General features: G+C 41.3%; 1 protein-coding gene and 1 non-coding gene across 4 annotated transcripts in view; one reads left to right on the forward strand and one right to left on the reverse strand.

The window, feature by feature from the left end:
- Positions 1-25,546, forward strand: part of Tbc1d32 (TBC1 domain family member 32) — a 228,459-nt gene that overhangs the window by 43,008 nt on the left and 159,905 nt on the right. For all 3 annotated transcript variants that reach the window (XM_052751314.1, XM_052751315.1, XM_052751316.1), the window contains exons 12-15: positions 8,334-8,474; positions 14,708-14,800; positions 19,364-19,506; positions 22,369-22,496. In XM_052751314.1, the coding sequence (XP_052607274.1) occupies positions 8,334-8,474; positions 14,708-14,800; positions 19,364-19,506; positions 22,369-22,496 (505 nt within the window). The remainder of the gene's footprint in view (positions 1-8,333; positions 8,475-14,707; positions 14,801-19,363; positions 19,507-22,368; positions 22,497-25,546) is intronic.
- LOC128118795 (U12 minor spliceosomal RNA) lies at positions 25,188-25,338 on the reverse strand. Its single transcript, XR_008221323.1, has one exon. It is a non-coding gene; the product is annotated as a U12 minor spliceosomal RNA (small nuclear RNA).

Below are 25,546 nucleotides of genomic sequence, written 5' to 3' on the forward strand. Positions count from 1 at the left end.
GTGGGCTGTCGGCATTCAAGTCACTGCCTGCGTGGTTGTACAGACGTTTTTTGATATGAGGTCCCGTTTGTTGATTGTTGGCTTTGTTTCCCGAGCAACAACGTTCTGTGAGAACTATATCTTGAAGTGTCTTTCCTAATTTTTGATCTAGCAGTTTTAGAGCTTCGGGTACTAATTTGAGGTCATGGATCCATTTTGAGATGATATCTATCTGCTGAGGTTGAAAGATAAAGATGTAGTTTCATTCTTGTATGTGAAGATACCAATTGTCCCTGCACTACTTAGTGAAGGGGCAGACTTCTCCAGTGTCTATTTTTGGTCCCTTTGTAAAAAATGAGGTGATTGTATTTTATTTGAATTGCATTGGTACATTGAGATTCTGTTACTGTGACTTTATTGGATACATTGAAATCAGGTTCCTCCAGACTTAGCCTTTTTGGTAAGGACTGCTTTGACTCACTAGGGTCTGTAGTACTTCCATAGAAATTTGAGATTGTTTTAACTATTTCTGTGACAAATGACACTAGAATTTTGATGGAAATTGGATTGAACCTGCAGATTGCTTTTGGTAGTACAGCCATTTTCATTTTATATTTAATCTCTTCAGTCTTTCAAATTTTCTTTGTAGAGGTCAGTCATTTTTTGGTTCAGTTTTCAACAAGGTTTTTTTTTTTGAGGCAGTTATGAATGGAATTGTTTTCCTGATTTTATTCTCAGCATGCTCGTTTCTCTTTGGAAGGCTACTGATTTTTAATATTGATTTTTGTATGTTAATTTTGTATCCTGTCACGTTGCTGAAAGTGTTCATCAGATCTAAGAATTTTCTTATGATGTCTTTAGGGTCTTTTATGTGTAGAGTAATTGTTGTAAATAATGATACATTGACTTTTCTATTTGTATCCTTTTGTCTTATTATTCTAGCTAATACTCCATTGTAAAATAGTTGGTAAAAGTGGACAGACACTCTTATCTTGTTCTTGATCTTGTGGAAATACTTTTTATTTTTCCCCACTTAGTATGATTGATGGCTCAAGGGCCACTGTATGTAGCCCTTGCTATGTTGAGATATGCTCCTTCTGTTCCTAGTATCTTCAGGACTTTTGTCATGAAAGGATGGTGGAATTTGTCAGAAGCCTCAAACATATCTATTGAGATGATCTTTTTGTGTGTGATTTCTCTCAGGTTCATTTATATAGTGTATTATAGTTATTGGTTGTATATGTTGAACCATCCCTGTATCTCTGGAGTGAAGTCAGCTTCGTCATGATGAATAATCTCTTTGTGGTTTTGAATTCAGTTTATAAGCATCTTTATTGAGAATGTTTACATATAATGTTCATTAGGAAGATTGGTCCATAATTCTTTTTTTATTGTTGTGTTTTTATTTGACTTGGGCAGCAGAGTAATACTGACATTGTAACAAGGGTTTGATTACTGTCCTCCTTTTCCTGTTTTATGAAGTAGTTAGAAAAGCACAGGTGTTAGCTCATCTATAAAGGTCTGGTAGATCCAACAGTGAATTCTTATGGGCCTGGACTTGTTTTAACTGGGAGATTTTGTTTTCCTCTGCTTCAAACTCACTGCTTGCTATAGATCTCTTTAAATTGTTTATCTTGGGGCCAAACAGATGAGTTAGTCAGATTAAGAGCACTAGATGATCTTCAAAGGACCCTGGTTCAATTCCCAGTACCCACATGGTGGTTCCCAACTATTTGGTTTTTTTTTTTTTTTAAAGCTTTATTTATTTATTATGTATACACTGTTCTGCTTGTATATATGCCTACACACCAGAAGAGGGCACCAGATTTCATTACAGAAGAGGGCACCAGATTTCATTACAGATGGTTGTGAGCCACCATGTGGTTGCCAGGAATTGAACTCAGGACCTCTGGGAGAGCATCCAGTGCTCTTAACCTCTGAGCCAGCTCTCCAGCCCCCGTTCCCAACTATTTGTAATTCCAGTTTTCGGGAATCTGATGCCCCATTATGGCATCCAAGGGCCCCAGATGTCAGACACATATGCAGTTAGAACACCCATACATATAAAAAAATACATCTTAAAGTTGTTTACCTCATTTTAGTTTAGTTTTGGCAGGTTATGTCTGTCTTGAAATTCATTTGTTTCTTTTAGATTTTATATGTTTTATAATGATAGTCTGAATTTTCTTAGTATCTGTTGTATAATGATATTTTCTTTTCAATCCTTGATTTTATTAATTTGGCTTTTCTCAGTCTTTTGATTAGTTTGGCCATGGGTTTTCCCATCTTGTTTATCTTTTTCAAATAACTAACTCTTGGGGTGATGAGATGGCTCAGAGGGGTAAAGTTACTTCTCATGCAAGCCATGGTGACCTGAATCCAATCCCCAGATCCCATGGTGAAAGGAGAGAACCCACTCCTGTGAGTTGTTTTCTGACCTCCGCACAAGTGATGTGGCATGTCAGTGCCAACACTTGTGCTCATCTTACACACACACACTCACACAAACAAAATATAAATATGTATGTGGGGATAGTACATGAGAAGGCTTGGAGGGAGGACAGGGAAGGGGGAAATGATGTGATTATGTCAATCTCAGTAAAATATTATTAAACAAACAAAATCTCAGCTTAGTGTTCAGGCTCTGTGTGGTTATTGCTAACTGCTTTTGGCTAGAGTTAGAGTGAGAGGCCAGAAAATAGACTAGAAGGATGTGAAAAATGTTCAGTGTGCTAAGGAAAGGAGCTGTGTGCTTATGGAGAGGGTTGACGCTGCAGCTACAGGCAACAGAATGGTAATTTTTAGGGACTAGTGTCATGAATGAGAAACCTGACATGTTGTATTTATATGAATGTTTGCTAGAGGGCAAGACACTACCCATTAAAAGTTCTAGGGGGTAGAAATTCAAATTTATTTGAGAAGCAAGTGTCTTAAAGTGAGTACATGAAAAGACAGAACCTCCATGACATCTTGCTCCAACAGACTTGCTTTGTCATATGCTTCCCTAGGTTTAGCTACGAGGCAATATAGCCAAGGTAGCCATGGTAGGCAGCTTTCAGAGGGTTCCAGTTACATCTGAGTTGACAGCAGAAGTTTGTATCTTTGCATATCTTTGTGGTGCTGGTTAGACAGACTTGTAGGATTGCAAATGTTTTGGGATCTTGGAAGTGTACTGTAAGGTTCTAGAAAGCTGATGAGACCATGCAGTATATGGTAGGGAAGGGGTCACGAAGTGGCCCTGAGAGGCTGATCTATGAAGTAAAAGTGAAGCCATGTATCGCGGGAGAGCGCAGCATGTTGAAGATGCCAGGAATGTGGGACATACGTCTAGGAAAGCTTTAGGTACCAAGTGGAGCCAGCTCAGGTGAGAGGCCACTTGTGATGTAATCAGCCGGCCACGGGAGGCCACCCAGGCCCGCTGGAGCACAGAAGCTAGCACCAGGAGCTGGGGTGTCAGATATGGAGTTGCAATGCAAAATTCCGTCCTTGCGCCGCTGAGTGTTGTTCTGGTTTAGTTAGGCATCCCCTTCCTGTGCTCATATTCTACGGCTTGGAAAGGGGGTGTTTACTTTGTGTATTGTATATTAGAAGTTTGTAACTTTTTTTTTTTTTTTTTTGGTTCTTTGAGACAGGGTTTCTCTGTGTAACAGCCGTGACTGTCCTGGGACTCACTCTGTAGACCAGGCTGGCTTCGAACTCACAGAAATCCTCCTGCCTCTGCCTCCTGAGTGCTGGGATTAAAGGTGTGCACCACCACTGCCTGGCTGTAACTTTTTTCTTTTTGAGATTGAACTCACAGAGATCTGCCTGTCTCTGTATTGTGTGTACCTCCACAGCTGTGGTTTTTTTTCTTTTCTTTTAGTTTCACAGACATTTGAACCAAAGAATTTTCTTTGAGTTGAAGAGCCCTTGGTCTTTTGAACAATGCTGAAATTACTAAAGTCTGTGGAGGCTTTTTAAAGTGTACTGAATATTGGATGCATTTTCCATTCTGAGATGGCGGAAAGCCTCTATGGGGCAGGTGGTGAATTTTATGGTTTGGATATAAAATGTCCCCCCAAGAGTCCCCATCTTGAGTTTTAAGGCTTGGTCCCCATCTGCTATTTGGTGCCATTTTTAGTTTGTGGAACCTGTAAGAAATACCATCCTGACTGGAGGGCTAAGTGGCCAGGGGGAGGGTCTTGTGGGCTATAGCCTGGTCCTGGTTTTGGCCTGAGCAATTTCTACTTTCTGATTGAGATGTGAGGAGCCCTAGGCACGTGGAGCCACATGGACTTCTTTATAATTCCTCTGACATGATAGATTACACCCTAGCAAACCGTAAGTGACAAGAAATTCTGCCTCTCTAAAGTTACTTCTGTTAGATATATCACAGTGATGAGGAAGGTGACGAATACCGATGTTTCTTTCTCTGATGTCCCCTAGCAGTTATTACTTCTTGCCTGTCCCATCAACTTCTCTTCCTTCTTCTTGCCTACTTCCGTCTCAAGAGGAGTCCCCACTAAGAAAGCGAAGCTTACATACATGAACTCTCCAGATGTCCTGCTTCTGTGGGTACAGATGCATGTTAATATTCCTATACCAGCATTCCTTTGCTCCAGCCTACAGAGGTGTTTTAGTTGGATTTCAATTGCTGTGATAAAACACCATGACTATCAGCAACTTGGGGAGGAAAGGGTTTATTTCAGTTTACAGTTCTACATCCCAGTTCGTCATCAAAGGAAGCCAGGGCATGTACTCCCTGCAGGATCCTGGAAACAGAAGCTGAAGCAGAGGCCTTGGAAGAATGCTGCTCCCTGACTTGCTGCTTGTGGCTTGCTTGGCCTTTGTTATACACTCCAGGACTGCCTGCCCAGGGATGGTACCACTCACTGTTGGCTGGGACCTCCCACATCAATCAGGAGAATGCTCCACAGGCTTGCCTACAGGGAGGCATTTTCTCAGCTGCAGTGCCCTCTTCTAAGTCTCTCTAACTTGTGTCCAGTTGATAAAAAAACTAACCAGGACAAGTGTTGTATATGAGATGGTCATCTTGATCCTGTTACAGTCTCTGTGTGCTTTGAAAAATAGAATCAGCAGGTGCTCTGTTGTGGCCCCTCAACCCTCTGCTGGTGCTTAGAATCAAATTCAGGGCATTGTCCGTGTTAGGCAACTTCTCTCCCCTAAACTACACCCCGGGGCCACCATGCTGGCTTTCTATCAGTACCTTTCTCTGCATCACTCTCACGTCTGTGTATTTGTCATTAAAACCCAAACTGCCGGGCGGTGGTGGCGCACGCCTTTAATCCCAGCACTTGGGAGGCAGAGCCAGGCGGATCTCTGTGAGTTCGAGGCCAGCCTGGGCTACCAAGTGAGTTCCAGGAAAGGCGCAAAGCTTCACAGAGAAACCCTGTCTCGAAAAAAAAAAAAAAAAAAAAAAAAAAAGAGTAAAACCCAAACTAAAACGGAGCCAGTGCTGTGCTGTATGTGTAGACGACCTCTCTGTTTGTCTTCTAATCTCAAAGGTCTCTTACAGAAGTGTTCTATGTAGTTCAGTTCCAGCTCTTCATTCCATGTCCATTTTCATCCATAGAAATGAGGCTTCCTCCTTTAGAACCATGTGGCCCCCGCGTTACCGAGTCTACACTTACCTGCCCTGGCCCATTTCACAGACTGAACCTCTGTGATTCCTCTCCCTTTTCCTAACACAGTCACTCTTCCTTGGATTGCTCCCTCCTCATCTGACAGGCTGTTCCTGTTGGCCTGAATTGAGCTTTTCTTTTCTTTATTCTTTCTCAGAAACTTTGCCTGTTGTTTTTTTCTTTTTCTGCCCCTCCCCCACCCCCCACCTCCAGTCTGCTTGTTCTTTTGGGACAGCCCATTGACTTTCATGGCTTTAGGTATTATGTATTTTTATGTAATGCAAATGTTAACTGAAATCTTCAAGTGTGCATAGTTTTCCTGAATGTCACACTTGTATCTTTTTAATGTCACCACTGGGATGTTACATTGGCACTTGTGAAGCTATAACACCAAATACCCAAATTACTCTTTCTTCTCTATTGTTTTCTTTATTATAATTACTTAAAAGTGTAAGAGGAGCCGGGCGGTGGTGGCGCACGCCTTTAATCCCAGCACTCGGGAGGCAGAGCCAGGCGGATCTCTGTGAGTTCAAGGCCAGCCTGGGCTACCAAGTGAGTTCCAGGAAAGGCGCAAAGCTACACAGAGAAACCCTGTCTCGAAAAAACAAAAAACAAAACAAAACAAAAAAAAAAAAAACCAAAAAACAAAAAAAAGTGTAAGAGGAAATTTATCACAAAGCTAGGAACTTGAGTTTTCTCAACTTTTATCATTCTTTTGATGTTGTTGTGTAATTCTTACCAAGTCATATTGATTCAGTTTTCTTGAACATGTATTTTTGTCTATTTCCTCTTTATTTTGCTAACGCCTTTGCTTATATTTTCTTGAAAAGTTTATTTTTATTTTTAATTACATGCATGACATCCTTATTTGTTTTTATGGGGGGTCTGTGCATGTGAGTGCAGATACCTGTGGAGGCAGAAGGCATCTGATCCTGTGGACCTGGGGTACAGGCAGTTGTGATCTCCTGACATGGGTGTTGGGATCTGAGCTTGTAACACTAATATGCACCCTTAACTACTGACTCATTTCTCTAGCCTCTAGTTCATAGTTTTGAAATGGAGTTTCTTTCTTCAGACTTTGACCTGGTTTCATCAGCTTTCTGTACTGCCATCGAAATCCATTCATGACAATTGATGCTTGATTGCATCTGTGTTCCTAAAATTCTTCTAATAGCTTCCCCATGGCCTCCATCAGAGAGTTCAGATTCCTTCTGTGGCTCGTTCCTCCATTGTCTATTGCTTTATCCCCATAGCTCTCCCTCTTGTCCTTGAGTGCTCTGATTATTCCATGCTGTTACCTAACACTGAAGGGAAAGCTAAATTTAATGAACCTTACTGTGTGTGTGTGTGTCTCTGTGTGTATAGTGTATCCATGTGTGTACATGTATGCATGTTTATGTGCATTGCTGTGGGTGTACATGTGTGTGAGGGTGCATGTGTATCTGGAGATGAGAGTTCAACTTCAGATGTCATTCCTTGGGGACTACTTGCATTTCTTGAGACAGGGCCTCTTGCTGGCCTGAAACTTGCTGGATAGGCTAAGCTGAAAGGCCAAGGAACCTCAGGAGTATACTGTCTTCGATGTCCCTGTGTTGGATTATTAGCGTGTGCCACTATGCTTTTCGTTGTTTATTTTGGTTTTCGTTTTGTTTTCAATGTATTCTGGGGATGGGATTCAATTGGTCTTTTAAGGTAAGCAGTTCATTGACTTGGCTATCTCCCTAGCCCTTCTGAATAGTTCTAAATACTGGTGAATAGATTAGATTCTTCTAAAATTGATACTCAATATATCTTAAACATATGTGTGATGGATAAATGAATGGAGAATATATGTTGGATGATCCCTATTTTAGAGATTCTAATTTTAGTTGCATCATGATTGTAATCAGTATGACCTACTATATGTAATACAAACTGAATATCCCTTATTCAAAATACTTGGGACCAGAACTATGTCAAATGTATTTTGGTGTTTATTCAATATTGGAGCATTTCCATAGACTTTATCTGTGTTGCCTTTTTATGTGGTTGCTCCAGTTTTATTTCTGTAGTTGTGACAAAAAGCAACAGATGGGAGGAAGTTTATTTGGCTGACAAGTCCAGGTTACAGTCCATTATTATGAGGGACATCAAGGCAGGAACTTAAAACATCACATCCACAGTTAATAGTGGAGAGAGAATAAAAACATAAATCCATGCTTGCTTGCTCTCAGTTAGCTTTTTTCTTTTATATTGTTCTGAACCCTGGCCTAGAGAATCCTACCACCTACAATGGCCAGGGTCTTTGTATATCAATTAACAATCCAAGTGATTTCCCAAAAACATGCCCACAAGCCAGTCTGATCTAGATATTTCTCTTTAAGACACTCTGCCTACGGGTTTCTAGGTTGTGTTAAGTTGACAGTTAAAACCAGCACAGTGGTAAAAATTAAGTAATTTTTCTGTTGACTTATCCCCACTCTTATTTTTGAAGTCTGTCTTTGGTGATGAATAACTCTTGGCAGTATGATGGTATTTTTAGATTGAACATCAGCAACAGTGGTTACCAATTTTATAATGACTACTCCCCCTCAGATCTACTGTAAAAGGTTATAGGAAATATTAAGGAAAATAAATATTAAAAGTTTATAAAGTGATTTTTTCAATATAGATAATTGTCAGGAGGTATTGAAGACAAGTGTTATGAAATATAATGTTATTAAAATAAATGATCTTTTTTGCTTCTCTTTTAAGGAAACAAGCAAAGAAATTTCTACTACTCAGGACAAGAACTACAATATATTTATTTCATTCACTCACTGTGCCTTTTAGGAAGATTGTTGATCTATACACAAGGCAGAAAATTATTTCCCATAAAGCTGAAGAATAGAAAAGGTAAGTGTAATTAAGATAAATGAGTAGGTAAAGGTATGATACAATTTACAGTACACAGGTTCATATTTATAAATTGGGCTTGTTATTTGTCATAGTCACTGTTCTATTGCAGTGAAGAGATACCATGACCACAGCAACTCTTATACAAGAAAGCATTTAATTGGGGAGCATGGCAGCATGCAGGCAGACATTGTGCTGCAGAAGCATCCAGATAGAAAGGCAGCAGGAAGAGAGAGACACTGGGCTTGGATCGGGCTTTTAAAACCTCAGAGCCCAGCTCTGTTGACACACTTCCTCTGACAAAGCCACACCCATTCCAACAAGGCTACACCTCCTAATCCTTCTCAAGTAGTACCATTCCTTGGTGACTGAACATTCAAATCTATGAGACTATGAGGCCATACTTATTCAAACCACCACAGTATCTACTTGGCACTATATTAGTTTGCTCTTCATTGCTGTGATAAAGTACTGTGACCAAAAGCAACTTGTAGCTAGAGTTTTCCTGCCTGGCCCACAGTCAGGACAAACTCTCTCACCTGCCAGTCCCATAGCCGCTCAGACCCGACCAAGTAAACACAGAGACTTATATTGGTTACAAACTGTATGGCCGTGGCAGGCTTCTTGCTAGCTCTTCTTACAGCTTAAATTAATCCATTTTTATTAATCTATACCTTGCCACGTGACTTGTGGCTTACCGGTACTTTACATCTTCCTTGTCCTGATGGCGGCTGGCAGTGTCTCCCTCACCCAGCTTCCTGTTCTCTCCATTCTCCTCTCTGTTAGTCCCGCCTATACTTCCTGCCTGGCCACTGACCAATCAGTGATTTATTCATTGACCAATCAGCAACACATTTGACATACAGACCATCCCACAGCAGCAATTTGAGGGGGAGAGGCTTTATTTCATCTTATAACTTATAGTCTACCATGAAGGGAAATCAGGGAAGGAATTCAGTACAGAAACCTGGAGAATTCAATACTGAAACATGAAGCAGAGGCCGTGGAGGAGTGCTACTTACTGGCTTTGCATCCCATGGCTTGCCCAACCTTCTTTCTTATAGATCTCAGGACTACTTGCCTCAGTGATGGCACTACCGACAGTGGGCTGTGCCCTCCCCTATCAATCATCAAGCAATAAAATGCTCTATAGTCTTGCATATTGACAATCTGGTAGAAGCTCCCAGATGGTTTTTATCCTGTATTAAATCTACAGAAGAAACTCATCAGCCTAGGCATTTAGCTACATATTTTTTAGTCATATGTACTGTTGAGATTTTTTTCCAGTTTCAGTATATGCTTATTACTGTATATGAATTTAATTATTTTCTTATTTCTCTTTTCAAAACCCTAGACTAGACATACTTGGTGATTTAATTCTAGATATAAAACATAGAAGACTTTTAAAAAATTCTTGCTAGCCTACAGATTGTGACCTTTCGGGGAAGCCACTCACCCATAGGAAACCCTATGTTTCTGGTTTTCAGCTTGTGAAAATGGAGTCATTATATCAGTGATGATGAAATTTTGTGATCTAGGATGTGGATGTGCTCACTAGTTTCTCTCCCCGCTCCTCCCTCCTTCCCTCCCTCCCTCCCCGTTCCTTCTTCCGTTCTTCCTTTCTTCCTCCCTCCCTTCCTCCTTCCCTCCTCTCTTTCTGTCTCTCTTGTCAGCTTGACATTCGATAGAGTCATCTGAGGGGAGGGAAGCTCAGCTGAGAAAATGCCTCCATAAAATCAGGCTGTAGGCAAGCCTGTAGGGCATTTTTAAAATTAGTGATGGATGTGGGAGGGACAAGCTCATTCTGGGTAGGGCCACTCCTGGGCTGGTGGTCCTGGCTTCTATAAGAAAGCAGGCTGAACAAGCCAGTAAGCAACAATCCTCCATGGCCTCTACATCAGTTCCTGTCTCCAGATTGTTGCCCTGAATCCCAGCCATGGTTTCCTCAGTGATGGACTTAGAGGCTTTATAAATAAACCCCTTCCTCCCCAAGTTGCTTTTGGTCATGGTGTTTTATTGCAGCAACAGAAAATCGAACTAAGCCAGAAATTGGTACTAGGTCATGGGGTGTTGCTATGACAGGCCTGGCCATATTGCTTTGAGGAGGATGGTGGAAGGACTTTGGAATTTAGGGCTTAAAAAACCATTGAATGCTCAAAGCCCTGTTGGCTCTTCTGTGGTCATTTAGATGTTAAGAATGTCGAGAGCAATGCAGATAATGAAGGCCTGGCTTGTTGATTCTACTGGGGCAGTTCAAGTGATAATTTGAATTAAGAATCATTAAATTCAAATTTAGAAGAGAAGAGAAGCCTTTGCTGTGCTGGTCAGCTTGGACTGAAGAATCAGCTGTGATAAGAAGAGAATGGCATCACTGAGTCAGACTCTTCTGGAGAAGTGTTTCCTCAGGGTCAGCACACAGAAGCTGTGGTCCAGAGGTGGCCAAAGCTGTACCTAATGCTGGCAGCTGAACTTGGTAATGAGCAAGAGTCAACTGAGTACTACTGGTTTTTAAGGCATGATGGGGTCATGGAGAGCAACCAGGCTTGGCGTGTGAGAGTATAGGAGAAGCCATTGGTGAAGGTGCAGTCTTAATTATGGTAGAAGCCCCAAGATTGAAGGTGTCATGGGGAGAACTTGAGGAGTATCACCATGTGGCAGGGGCGGAGTCTCTAAAGGGAACCTAGGAGAAGCTACTGATGAAGATATAGCCCAGCTGCAGGAGAGATTTTAGTATTTGGAGGGACTAGTGTTGTGGAACCCCCACCAAGGACAGCAGCTGCTCCTGTGTCATGGAGCCACTCAGCCTGAAAGACAAGCTGTTGGTGATGTGAATGGCAGAGCTGGCTGAACAGAGCCCTTTGGAGTCAGAGGATGGTGATGGGTCCCCCACAGCAAACACTGAACTTTTCACACCGTTGAATGTTCGTTGTGCTTTGGTTTGATTGCGACCGTGTCCTGAGTCTCCGTTCTTGAAGGAAGAAAGCCTGTAACTTATTTTTTATTTTACAGGAGCCCACAGTTGAGAGACTTTTAAATTTTAGAGAGGCTTAGGAATTTTACAGAGATTTTGGACATTTTTGGACATTAAGGAGGGACTACAGATATTTTAGGAAGACTGGATATTTAAAGAGACTAAACTCGTGAAAGTTTTGAATTTTTAAAGACTGTGGGACTTTTAAAGTTATATTAAGTTTTATGCTGTGATATTGAATATGACAACTTGGGAATTTGTGTCTTAGTTCAGTTTTATATTGCTCTTATAAAGCACCATGGCCAGAAGCAACTTGAGGAGGAAAGGATTTATTTCACCGTAAAGCCTCTAAGTCTCTCACTGTGGAAACCATGGCAGGAACTTGGAGACAGGATCTGATGCAGAGGCCATGGAGGATTGTTGCTTACTGGCTTATTCAACCTGGTTTCTTTTTTTTTTTGTTTGTTTGGTTTTTCGAGACAGGGTTTCTCTGTGTAGCTTTGCGCCTTTCCTGGGACTCACTTGGTAGCCCAGGCTGGCCTCGAACTCACAGAGATCCGCCTGCCTCTGCCTTCCGAGTGCTGGGATTAAAGGCGTGCGCCACCACCGCCCGACCAACCTGGTTTCTTATAGAACCCAGGACCACCAGCCCAGGGGGCACCACCCATAGTGGCCTGGGCCCTCCTGCATTTATCACTAATTAAAAAAAGATGCCCTACAGGCTTGCCTACAGCCTGATCTTTTTTTTGGGGGTGCTGTCTACACAAATTTGCTTTATTGAGAAAAAAGGTGAAAAAGTTAAACACCAGTCAAGGCCTTTTAGCCTGGATCTCTGCTATGATCTTGGAGGCAGTCAGCATAAGGAATGCTTCTAAACCAGCCAAGCCATCTGAAAGAGAGACAAGCAGAGAGCGTTTGCCCTGGCATGTTCCTCCCTCCCTCGCAGTCCACATCCATGTCAGTCAGAGGGCTCCAGAAGTGCCACCATGCCTGGCCTCTGGCTGTCCCTCTTGGATCTCTCTTTCTCAAACTTTTATCCTCCTGGCCCCATAAAAATCTACTTGTCAACTGTTAGACTTCATCTTAACGATCTGCAATATGTGAGCCAACCGGAAACTTTTATTTCTTGATGGATCTTCACCATGTACGATTTTTTCCCATTTCCCTCCTGGGTCCTCTCTCCCATCTCCCTGTGTCCTCAGACCCCATTCCCAGTCCTCTTCCCCCGTCCATGTGGCCTCTCCAGGGGCAGTAGCCAGGCCCATGGTTTAGATGCGTTCCCTATGCTGACAGCCTGATCTTATGGAGGCATTTTCTTAGTTGAGTATCCATCCTCTCAGATGATTTTCTAGCCTGTGTCAAGTTGACACAAAACAGCCAGCACACAGGATGATGTTCAGGAGAGTATCAGATCATGAATTACTATATTGTTTTTACCCTGTCTCATTTAATTTCACAAATTGAAATCAGTTATCATCTTTAATTCTCCTAAGATGATATACCTGTATTAGGAACACAATATAGAGCAGAGTTCAGCAAACCTTCTGAAAAGTGACAGTAAGTGTTATGGCCTTGGTGGATGACATGGCATGTCTGTGGTTGTGCAGGAACGTTAGCATAGTATGACCGAGGCTGCTGTCCTTGGGATGGCCTGTTTACAAGCTTGACTCTTGGCTGGACTCATGCTAGTCCCAGCACTGAGGAGGGTGCTTAAATTGTTTGTACAATACCCCTTGTTCCTAAACTGTTTGTACAGCATTGCCATTTATGCTGAATATCAGCTTTGCTTTTGGGAGTTTAAAATTTTGACATATGCTGTGCAGAGGGTGTGTATGTGCGCACCCCCCAACCCACCCCCAATAAGAACCTTAGGAACTGCATCTCTGGTGTGCTTTTCTGGAGGAATTGAATGTATTCTGCATGACTCCCCTGGGAGAGGCCCTTATAAGCTTATTCCTGGTTTGCTCTGGATTTCGTCTTCTGTAACCTTTCTTTTTGATTTTGCTTTGCATAGTTTCATTATAATGTGTCATGTGAGCATGATTATATGGGGCCTGTGGGTCTTCCAACTCAATCAAATCTGAACGTGGTTTTCAGGACCCCTGATACATTTTAATAATGGAAAATCCATTCTTAGCTTGCCAGCCTTACAAAATCTGATCATATGAACTGTAGTTTATTGATGCTGTTATGGAGTCTATTTGTTTTGAACCCTCTTGTCTAGTTATTTTATTTGCCCTGATCTATTTGAGCTCCTTGAGAACCGACAGGGCATTATGTGCTTCTCTTACAATGTTCAAGGCTATGTCGTATAGTTTAAGACAGTGTGGGGACATCATGAGCTCTTCAATTAAGGAGGTACTATTTCTTACAATATTTCTGGCCTTTACAGAACTGAAAAGACTAGTGAATGTCCTTGATATTTTTGTAGGTTTTCAACTTAACTTTACATGCCTCTCATCTATAATAAATTTAACATTTTATGTTCTTTATAGTGACTATTTTGCGCTATCAAGAATCACAGCTCATTTCAAAACTGAGTTTGAGAATAACAGAGACCAGCAATCAACTTTAAATTACTTAGTTTTTTCCAGAATGTTTTAATGAAAGCTTCTATAGCAAGTCTTGGTAAACTGTAGCCTGTGGGCCAAACCTGGCCTGCCATCTGGTCCATGTACTTGTGAGCTAGGCATGTTTTTTAACTATTAAAAAACTAGACTATTTTTGTGGTATGTGGAAAACATGAATGCTTAGTACTCACAGTTTAATTGGTAAACAGTTACACTCATCATTTATTTGTTGATTATATATGTCTACCTTGTGCTACAGTAGCCAACTTGAGTGTTTGTGATAGAGATGATTTGGGTCCAAAGCTTAAGTTGTATAGTCTTTCATGGAAAAAATGCTGACCTTGTTCTACTATGCTAAAAAAGTTAGCTGAACCAACATATTAAGCTGAATTTTACTTATCATAATGGAATTAACTCAAATAGCCATGGTGAGACTCGTGCATCTGTTGTGGATTTAAATGATCAGCTCCAAACAGATGGCAGAACTGTGTCTTAGCATAGCAAGACAGTTGGGTAGGAGCTTCCTTTTAACTGCATTCTGTTCTGGAGTAATACGTCTTTGATCATAGCTTTCTTCTGACTGGATTTACATAGAAACTGTGATGCAATCTTACAGGTGAGTGGAATGTAGGTAAATGTGTTTTAGGTTGTAAACATGTTACAAATTATTCTTTTTTTTTTCTTTTGTAAAGATTCAGTATCTCTCACAAATCTGCTGGTTTTGTTTACTCAACTCATCTACTATTCACCAAGTTGTCCAAAGATGACATCAGCTGCATATTCAGGTAAATGCCCCACTCCCTAAACTGGTTGGTTGATTGATTAATTGTAGTACTGGCAGTTCAACCCATGATGCGTCTATTTTAAGTGGAGGAAAAGAAATAATCAAGGCATTTGAGTGTTCTCTTGTCTAGATGCTTTGAGTTACATATCGATTTTGGTAAATAGGTTTTATTAAGACTTTATTAATTGTATGACCTCACATTGGTTCTAAAGTAAGCCATGGAACTTAATTCTGTTCATAGATGCCTTAAGATATTTCTAAAATGTTGTTTTAATTTAGAGTCAGTTTTGCTGAGAGTTTTGGTGTTTTCTTAGTGTCAAGATTCTCGATTGAGCTCAAGAGAAATTTGTTTGATATATGTGTTCCCATTTTGATGTTTTCTGCCCTTTGTGCTAAGGTATTTTGTTCAGCTTGCTTGTTTTGTTTTGTCTTAGTTAGAGTTGCTATTTCGGTGATGAAATACCATGACCAAAGTAACTTGGGGAGGGAAGGGTTTATTTGGCTTCCAGTTCCATAGCACTGTTTATCATCAAGGGAAGTTGGGACAGGAACTCAAACAGGCCAGGAACTTGGAGGCAGGAGCTGATGCAGAAGCCACAGAAGGGTGCTGCTTACTGGCTTGCTCCCTATAGCTCATCCTGCTTTCTTCTTTTTTTTTTAAATAAATATTCTATTTTGTAATTAATTTAATTTTACATATCAGCCACAGATTCCCCTGTCCTCCCTCCTCCCAACCCCCAGCCTCCCCCCCCCAACCTACCCCCCATCCCCACCTCCTCCAAGGCAAGGTCTCTCCTGGGGAGTCAGCCCAGCCTGGTAGATTCAGTTGAGGCCGGTCCAGTCTCCTCCTCCCTGCACCAAGGCTAAGCAAAGTGTCTCAGCAGAGGCCCTAGGTTCCAAAAAGCCAGCTCATGCACCAAAGATAGGTCCCGGTCCCACTGCCTGGGGGCCTCCTAAACAGTTCAAGCTAATCAACTGTCTCACTTATCCAGAGGGCCTGGTCCAATTCCATGGGGGCTCCTTAGCTATTGGCTCACAGTTCATGTGTTTCCGCTATTTTGTCAGCCTGCTTTCTTATAAAACCCAGGACTACCTGCCCAGTGGTGATACCACCCACTATGGGCTGGACCTTCCCACATCAATCAAATTAGAAAATGCTCTACAGTCCTGCCTATAGCCTAATCTTTTTGAGATATTTTCCCAGTTGAGGCTCCCTCCTCTCAAATAACTCTAGCTTGTGCCATGTTGGCATAAAGCCAGCCAGCACAGCTTACCCCTCGTCTACTTGACATACAAACACATCGTTATTAAGCTATAACCTTTCCTTTCTCATTTATCCCCAAGATCTCACATTACTAGGAACATCACAATATATAGTATTCCAAATTTTAAAAGTCCCAGAGTCTTTCAAAATTTAAACACTTAAAATTGTCCTCATTAGCTGTAGGACTTGGGAGAGTGGCACCCACACCTTGCCTGGGCAACGCAGTAGAGCTGACCTTAAAGGTGCAGGTGTGGGAGAGCTGACCCTGAGGATGTGAAAGCAGGAAAACTGGCCCTACCTCTTGCCCATTGCTGCAAGGGGTAAATAGTAAGGGCAATGCTGGAGAGCTCACCCTGGTGGTGAAGACAGGGGAGAGTTGGTGGGCTAACCAACCCTGTAACTATCTAGGCCCAGAACCAGGGTTATAAGTTGGCCCACCCCAACATCCACCCCATCTGCGATCTGCTGGAGCACATGAAAGGTCTGGTCTTGCAGACCCAAAGCTGCAGGATCTCCACAACACAGGGCAACAGCAGGATATCCAAGAGGAGTCCAAGTGAGAGCCTAATGTCGATAGTGTAGCAGAAACCAGAGTTCTTGAACCAGACCAATGACTCTTTACAATGAACACTTGTACATAAAGATATATGGATAAAGGTATTTACTGCATAACTTACTGTGTCACACTACAACTTCCATGATGAGATTTTTCCTTTTTTTCTGTAGCTAGAGTTTTCCTGCCTGGCCCACAGTCAGGACAAATCTCTCTCACCTGCCAGTCCCAAGCCGCTCAAACCCGACCAAGTAAACACAGAGACTTATATCGGTTACAGACTGTATGGCCGTGGCAGGCTTCTTGCTAACTGTTCTTACAGCTTAAATTAATCCATTTCTATTCATCTATACCTTGCCACGTGGCTTGTGGCTTACCGGTACTTTACATCTTCCTTATCCTGATGGCGGCTGGTAGTCTCTCCCTCACCCAGCTTCCTGTTCTCTCAATTCTCCTCTCTGTTAGTCCCGCCTATACTTCCTGCCTGGCCACTGCCAATCAGTGATTTATTCATTGACCAATCAGCAACACATTTGACATACAGAGTTCTTGAACCAGACCAATGACTCTTTACAATGAACACTTGTACATAAAGATATATGGATAAAGGTGTTTACTGCATAACTTACTGTGTCACACTACAACTTCCATGATGAGATTTTTCCTTTTTTTCTTTTCTTTTCTCTTAAATTTTATTTTATTTAACTTTGTGGAGTGGTGGGGTGTTGCAAGGGCAGAGGGCAGATACAAAGGAATGGGAAATGAATGGGATTGAGATGCATGATGTGAAAGATACAAAGAATAAATAAAAAGTTAAAAAATTAAAAAAATTCAATTTCTTTAAAATAGTCAGTGTCTTTTAAAATCCCAAATCTTTTAAAATTCAGAGTCTTTCAACTGTGGACTTCTTTCAAATAAAAAACAGATGAAATACTTTCTTACTTCATGAGGGAAGGACTAGGGCACAATCATATGGTTCAAATCTAAATTCTAGTTACTTTCAGGATTTTCTTTTGTTAAATGTAAAGAAAAAAAAGCCCTTCTTGTTTTATTGTAAATTGCAATTTGCTCTTATGTATGTTGACCAGCTTGTAAAAATGTTTCGAATTGCTGGGTGGCAGTGGTGCACGCCTTTCATCCCAGCACTCAGGAGGCAGAGCTAGGCAGATCTCTGTGAGTTTGAGGCCTGGCAGCCTGGTCTACAGAGTGAGATCCAGGACAGCTACCAAAAACTGCACAGAGAAACCCTGTCTTGAAAAAAAGCAAAAAAAAAAAAAAAAAAAAAAAAGTTTCAAATTATTACCCTTTAAAATAACTTCTACTTTTCCTTTGTATATCAATAAAAATCCCCAAAGTGAAATGCAACATCAGAAATAAAAATGTAGACCATAGTCTTCTAAAATTAGGAACTAGCTTGGAAATGCTAGAACAAATTCTATGAGGAACTGGAGTAAGTAAAAAAAAATGGATTGGGCTACATATTAATCATAGAATATATGTATCAGCCTGTAGGCATTTTCTGTGTGGCTGTAATAGTGTATTGTTCTTAGTGATTCTACGACCCTCTTCTGTCTTTTCAGCATTTACAAATGGTGTACTAGCTTAAGACCCCTGCTATATGCTTCTGCAGAATCACTTATGATGAAAATGATCTTTCCGTGTTAAAAATACTCAGTATTTTGCTTGCTGTCTCGTCGACTGTCTCTGTCTGTTTTCTCAGACTGCAGTGCTCTGTGCATTTTTCAGTAGGCATTGGCTTGATCGTGTGAATGGCCAAGTGCTCTTTGATAGTGTTTGTCATTGGAAATGGGGTTTCTCATCTGGAACTGATTGAAAAATCACTAAATCCGTTCTTTTTTTGGTCAGGTGTGAACTTGAAGTTACCATGCTTAAGGAGTGAAGACTACTGTAACATGAATTTAAAAACCATATTAGGCCGGGCGGTGGTGGCGCACGCCTTTAATCCCAGCACTCGGGAGGCAGAGCCAGGTGGATCTCTGTGAGTTCGAGGCCAGCCTGGACTACCAAGTGAGTTCCAGGAAAGGCGCAAAGCTACACAGAGAAACCCTGTCTCGAAAAACCAAAAAAAAAAAAAACCATATTAGTTTCGTACAGTTTCTTTCTAGGGTACTCATATCACATTTGTGAGAGGAGGTTAGATTAAATATGTAATATTAAAACATTGCATTTATTTCAGTGGCCATTCCAGCCATGGTACACTTTACACACTTTTGGCTTTGGAGCTCATGTTTGGAAGGTTGATCTTAGGAACACCCCAGTTTTCCTTGTCTTTTGGGATAGCACTGTGCCAAGTGCTATCAAGTATCAGTTCCTTGTGTGCCTTTCCTTTTTCCATAGTTTTATCTGAACGCTTCATTTGATTTTCTTCTAAGCTCATATGTCCAAGTGCATCAAGAAAATGAGCAAAAGTGAATATAATGAACTTGTTTTCTAGGAGGCAAAAAGTTGAGTCTTCTTTCAGCCATATCTTCACTATCAAGGTTTCATTTGCTGTCTAACTGAAAAATGTTATGTTGTTTCTTGTCCTTTCTTTTATTGGCCTGAAGAGATAGTAAGCTGATTGAGATGGTAAGTTTCAGGTTCTAACTCTCATCTTCTGGGCTTCGCTTGTGTGATTTCTGAATAACCGATTCCCTGTGAACTTTGTGGAACAGGAAATTGTGTAGAGTGAAAAGCAGGAAGTCCTAAGCAGTGTTTTCACATTCACCCTTCTTTCTGTTTCTCAGAGAATTATTCTCCTGCAAGTATGGTGACTGATGTCCTGAGGATCCTCTGCGACCAGAAAGAATGTGCCATTGAGTGCTTATACAACAGCACTGTGACAGAGACCCTTCTCCAGCCCATTCACAGCCTGATGAAAGGGACTGCGGTGGGTGTCACTGGAGAGGGCAGGACCCTCCTCCATGGCTAGTATAGGTCGATATTCGGTGGAGCTTTATTTCGAACATGGTTGAGATGCTGCCTTACAGATATTTCTTACATGGATTTTTTTTTTGCTCTATGGATCTTTATTTGTTAAATCATAGTTTATGCAGTTATTTGATGTATTAGTTATGACGGGAGGCAGGAACGCACATACACATACTACATCTTATTTTTGTTTCTAATCAAACTTAGGTCTGTCGATGTGAAAAACTTGGAAAAAAGTTATTCTATTAAGAAGCTATTTGTCTTGTGAATGTAATAAATCTTGTGAATGTCTCATGTATTTTAATGACAGTTTTATAGCTTTTGGAAATACAATTATTTTCCTGAAGAGCCAACTCTGCAAAGTAGGAAGAACTAGTGTGAGAAAGAAGGCGTATGCAACCCCAGAGCTGAGCAGCCATGCTGTCTTCATAGTTCACACTGTGTGCAACCCCAGAGCTGAGCAGCCATGCTGTCTTCATAGTTCACACTGTGTGCAACCCCAGAGCTGAGCAGCCATGCTGTCTTCATAGTTCACACTGTATGCAACCCCAGAGCTGAGCAGCCATGCTGTCTTCATAGTTCACTCTGCTCTCCGAGCCGAACAGCCATTCTGTCTTCACAGTTCACACTGTATGCAGCCCCAGAGCTGAACAGCCATGCTGTCTTCACAGTTCACACCGTGTGCAGCCCCAGAGCTGAACAGCCATGCTGTCTTCACAGTTCACACCGTGTGCAGCCCCAGAGCTGAACAGCCATTCTGTCTTCACAGTTCACACCGTGTGCAGCCCCAGAGCTGAACAGCCATTCTGTCTTCACAGTTCACACCGTGTGCAGCCCCAGAGATGAACAGCCATTCTGTCTTCACAGTCCACACTGTGTGCAGCCCCAGAGCTGAACAGCCATGCTGTCTTCACAGTTCACACCGTGTGCAGCCCCAGAGCTGAACAGCCATGCTGTCTTCACAGTTCACACCATGTGCAGCCCCTGAGCTAAACAGCCATGCTGTCTTCACAGTTCACACCGTGTGCAGCCCCAGAGCTGAATAGCCATGCTGTCTTCACAGTTCACACTGTGTGCAGCCCCAGAGCTGAACAATCATGCTGTCCTCACAGTTCACACTGTGTGCTTCCTTGTGCTAGAGAATTTCACCAAAGAACAAACTGAGGCTGAGGGAAGTGACCTGTCGGTGCCACACACCCAACACCTGGTGAAGTTGGTGTCCTCACCAGGATGGCAGTGTGTCCAATATAGTCCTCCACTTCTCTGACTTAAACTTCTTGTTGGTGACTTTAGAGAACACGAGAACGTTCATGTCTATTATCCGCTTTGTAGCATCTGTACTTGTCTCTTGGCTCTCTTGGGCCACACTTCATTGGGTTATACAATATTTCATTGATTGTTGCTTGCTGTATAAATGTCACTGTTTTTAACTTTGCATTTACTAAATTTTCTGTGTATATATATTGTTTACATCTTCTAAACAAAGTTAAGGTATACTCACTGTTTTTTCTAGTCCCCCTTTCCTGAATGAAACCTACTCCACATGAAAACATCCCTCCTGTGCAGACTAAGGTCTTTTTTTTGTTTTTCTGTATTCCTGTGCTGTTAATGCAATCAAGATAATCACTGCAGATGTCCAGAGGCCTGGTACTTCTCTGTTCTTTCAAGTTGGCAGTTAACAGTAATCATCATCATCAACACACACACACACACACACACACACACACACACACACAGAGTGAACATATATGTATGTGTGTGTGGTGTAGACTCATACGTGTGTGAAGACTTGCATGCCTATGTGTGCCTTGGGAAGCACAGGAGCACTGTATATAGCCTTCTGTCCCTCTTGGCACATTATTCCATTGAGACAGGTTCTCTCCTGGAGGTTGGAGCTAAACTTGTGACCAGGAAGCCCCGGCATTCCTCCTGTCGCCCCCATCAGCCCTGAATTATAGACACATACAGCTGTTTACACGTGGGTCTTGAGTACTTGAACTTGGGTCTTCATGCTTTTAGCAACTGCTCTTACCCACTGAACCAGCTTTCTAGCTCCCGCCATATATAATTACAGGGGACTATGCCTAACTCAGTTTGTTAAGGGAATTCATGACATTATATTAGTTGTAAGATACATATTTTATAATATGGAGAATATGGACATTAGAATCCATGCAGGGATAAAGCAATAGGTAGACCCTAAAAATAACAAGAGCTTCTGTAAGTTGACTTCAGCATTAACATAATCTCTAGGTTTCAATATTTGTTTTGTGCTATTTTCTTATATGTTGGCTAAGCTGTATGAATACTTCTATTTAAAGTGGGCAGATAGGACTGGTCCAGTTTGTTTTCCAAGTGGGTGATATTATGGACTATTGGTCAGCTCATGAACTGGCTGTCTCTAGTCGGTCTTTACCCAGTTAGGTATATAAGGGGACGGCACCCATATAACAAAATCATAGTGTATCAGATACCATATATATCATGGTGAATTTACAGGAATGTGGTACCTGAAAAGTACAAGACAATGCAGATAGGGAGGGAGCGATAGCATTTGGTATCCAGAATTATACATGCAGCTGTCATACAGTCAGTGATTCTCAGGCTTAGGTGAAAAGCTTGGATTTATTTGCCTCATCAATTCTGCTGGTAAAAGAATATAATCTAATGACACATTTAACTCAGACATATTATTTCACAAGCAGAAGTCATTAAGGTTTCTGTTGTTGTGGTAGCCATATAACTTTATTAGACTACACACCACCCACGCTACACCGTAAAATTATATGATTTGTCTTGTCATTCTGTTTTAAATGTTCAGGCTGCTCCAGACTGCTCCGAAACAGCTTTAATTCACATAGCTGATATTTTGGCAAGAATTGCTTCTGTAGAAGAAGGACTTATTTTACTTCTTTATGGAGAAAATATGAACTCTTCCGAAGAAGAGAGGTACGTGGACATTTTAGTCTGTGTAACTATTCAGGGGTAGTTAGGTTTCCCAAGCAGGTACTAGTGACACGTTAAGCCATCTTTGATATAATCCTTAAAAATATTTATTTATTGTTTTTATGTGTATGTGTGTATGCCTGCATGAGTTTATGTGTACCTTGTGCATGCAGGCACCCCTGGAAGTAGAAGAGGGTGTTGAATGCCCTGAAAGTGGAGTTACTAATCATAATAGTTACCTATAGTAATTACTAAGATTATTATATAATCTTAGCTCATAATAAGGTTTGCGGGCATCATTCCAGATGGGAACCCATGCCTTCTTATCTGTACCCCAAGACCGTCTCACAGACTGCTGAAGCCACAGGTTGTTGGTTTCAGTCAAACAGATTCAGAGGAGAAGCCACACCCCCTTCCCTCTCCTCTGATGTCACCCAGGTCTATCTCCTCCTTTGCCAATGGTAGCCTTGTGGTACTTAGGCTTCTTGGCTTTCCCTGGGCTTCTGATGGTGTGGTACCTGGGCAGTCCTGTCTCTCTCTGCTGAGCCATCTCTCCAGCCCCGACATTAATTAGTTTTTAAGTGGCAAGCAGCCTTACTCAGGGAGTAAATCACACTTGGTTGTGAATATTCCTCTTTCCCATTGTGACTTTGAGTTTCTCATGGATACAGGTGGTCTTTGCCATATTGACACACAATATCAGCTGCTGAACCTAGAATATCTTTGTTTTTTGATATTACTACAAACCTGGTTTCATAAGTTAGAAATGATTACTCCTGTTTCTGTCTTCTGAAAGGAATTATAGAGAACTGTTATAACGTCTATAAATATTTGGTAGAATTCATCTGTGAGACAATGAGTGCCTGGCTTTATCAAGTTCTTATAATTACTTAATTTCTTTATTAGATGAATAGGCCTGTTCAGAGTTACTTCCTTTGGTTATAAAATTTAACAAGTTGTGTCTTTCAGAGAAATGGTGCCATTATTTATTTTTGGTTTAGAATTGCCAGTAATGTGCTCTGGCTATCTTGTTAGTACTGGGGGACCAGTAGGGAAAAATCTCTGCTCTCATTCTGGTACTAGTCATTTTTACTTATTGTTATTATTCATTTATTTATTATTATTATAGTGCTAACTTGAAACTTAACAATTTTGTGGTTTTTTTTTTTTTTTTTCCAGAAAATCCATTCTGGATCTTGTGATTGCGTGTGCATATGTGCATGTGTGTGTGTGTGGTGTGTATGCACATACATGTGTTCACAGGCATACACATGGTATGATACATGTGTGGGTATCAAAGGACAACACTGTAGAGTTTGTTTTGTTCTTATGCGTTGATATAGGTTCCAGGGGATCAAACTCAGGTTATTGTAAGTGTTTTTTACCTGCTGAGGAATCTTGCTGGCCTTATTTTTTTTTTTTTTTTTTTTTTTTTTTTTTGTGTGTGTGTGTGTGTGTGTGTGTGTTTAAAGCAAAACATCTTATTCCTGTTGGAGGCCAGTAAATTTGTTCAGCTCTGTGGATAATGAAGTTGTCGTCTCATACTTTCTCATTTCCCTCCAGTTTCTCTTTATTTGTTGCTTTTATTACTCCTTAGATGTTTCAAAAAACCGTTGATAACTGTTACAAGGGCAGTTGTCACTTGTGGTCTTTATATTGTGTCGAAAATGCCCTGGCATTTCGCTGGGAGAGCCGTAATGCAGCCTCTTGCAGTTACCTGCCTGAAAAAAACACAGCCTCTCAGCAGGGGACCAGGTGGAAGCCAAGCTGGATCTCACACATCAGTGTGTTCATTTATCTTCCCTCCTCTGTGTGTGTGTGTGTGTGTGTGTGTGTGTGTGTCTGTGTCTGTCTGTCTGTCTCTGTCTTTCTCTACCTTTTTTTTTTTTCAAGACAGGGTTTCTTTGTGTATCTTTGGCTGTCCTAGAACTCACTCTGTAGACCAGGCTGGCCTGAGAGATCCGCCTGCCTTCATCTCCTGGGTGCTGAGATTAGAGGCTTGTGCCACCTCCACCAGGCCCTCCTGTATTTCTTGATCTCTGTGACGTCCAAGAAGTACCTGAGCTAGCTGCATGCAATTGTAAGTGGAATCTGGAGGATAAAACTTTCCTAAATTTACTTTCAGTCCTGGTTTTTGTTCCCCATTGCAGAGATAGTTAAGTCATCAGTTAATGTGGGCTTTTGTTTGTTTGTTTTTTCAATGTTCTAGAAGTCAGTCAAATGATTTCTGGCTTTTGAGCTGTGACTTGTGACTGATGTAGTCTAGGTCCTGGTTTACTTGGCTCTTCTGTACCCCAGGTTTCAAAATTTTCCCAATAGCTTTTCCATTTCCTTTGTCCTTGAGGATCTCTATGCATTTAAAAATATTTTATTTGTGCATTTTAGTCTTTATGGAGAGAACAGATAGATGTTATGCATTCAGTTTAGCATTTTAAACTGGAGATATTGAGTACATAATGATTATAATTATTTTTTTTTTGAGTCCTGATGCATTTTTATTATTATTTTAAATAAAACTGACTGGTAGTGGACGTGGAATCCGGCCCAGCCCGTGGAGAAGGTGGGTTTCGACCACGCGTGGGATAAACACGGTTTACTCGTAAGACAACCACTGACCTACACACAGGATGCGGTCTCGGGATAACCATGCAGACAGCTTGTTCTCTTTCTGACTTTCTTTAGCATAGAGGGGGTCGGGCAGACTACCTCACCCAGGCATCCCGCAAAGTAGGCGGGTCGCCTTAGGGGGTAACCTTTACCTGCTCAAAAATTCTTCTCACATTAGCAGTGAGGACTCGGGCGTCACCCTGAATCGTTATTTTCCTTACTCATAAGTTTAAGGCATTATAATTATTTTTTAATTAGTAAGATTTATCTTTTGTCGTGAATTCTAAGATCACCTTATCTATTACTTAATCCTTTGGAAATTGAATTTTTCATAAATAAGACTTTACTAATAACACAAGCCAGCCTTGAATTATGACTTCCCCTCAACTAGTCAGTTATAACTGTATGTAAATTCATTAACTTGCATGGACTTTGAGTCTGGTTAA

The sequence above is a fragment of the Peromyscus californicus genome, unplaced genomic scaffold, assembly GCF_007827085.1.
Source record: "Peromyscus californicus insignis strain IS unplaced genomic scaffold, ASM782708v3 Scaffold_22__1_contigs__length_63687245, whole genome shotgun sequence".
In the NCBI taxonomy this organism is placed as follows: Eukaryota; Metazoa; Chordata; class Mammalia; order Rodentia; family Cricetidae; genus Peromyscus; species Peromyscus californicus.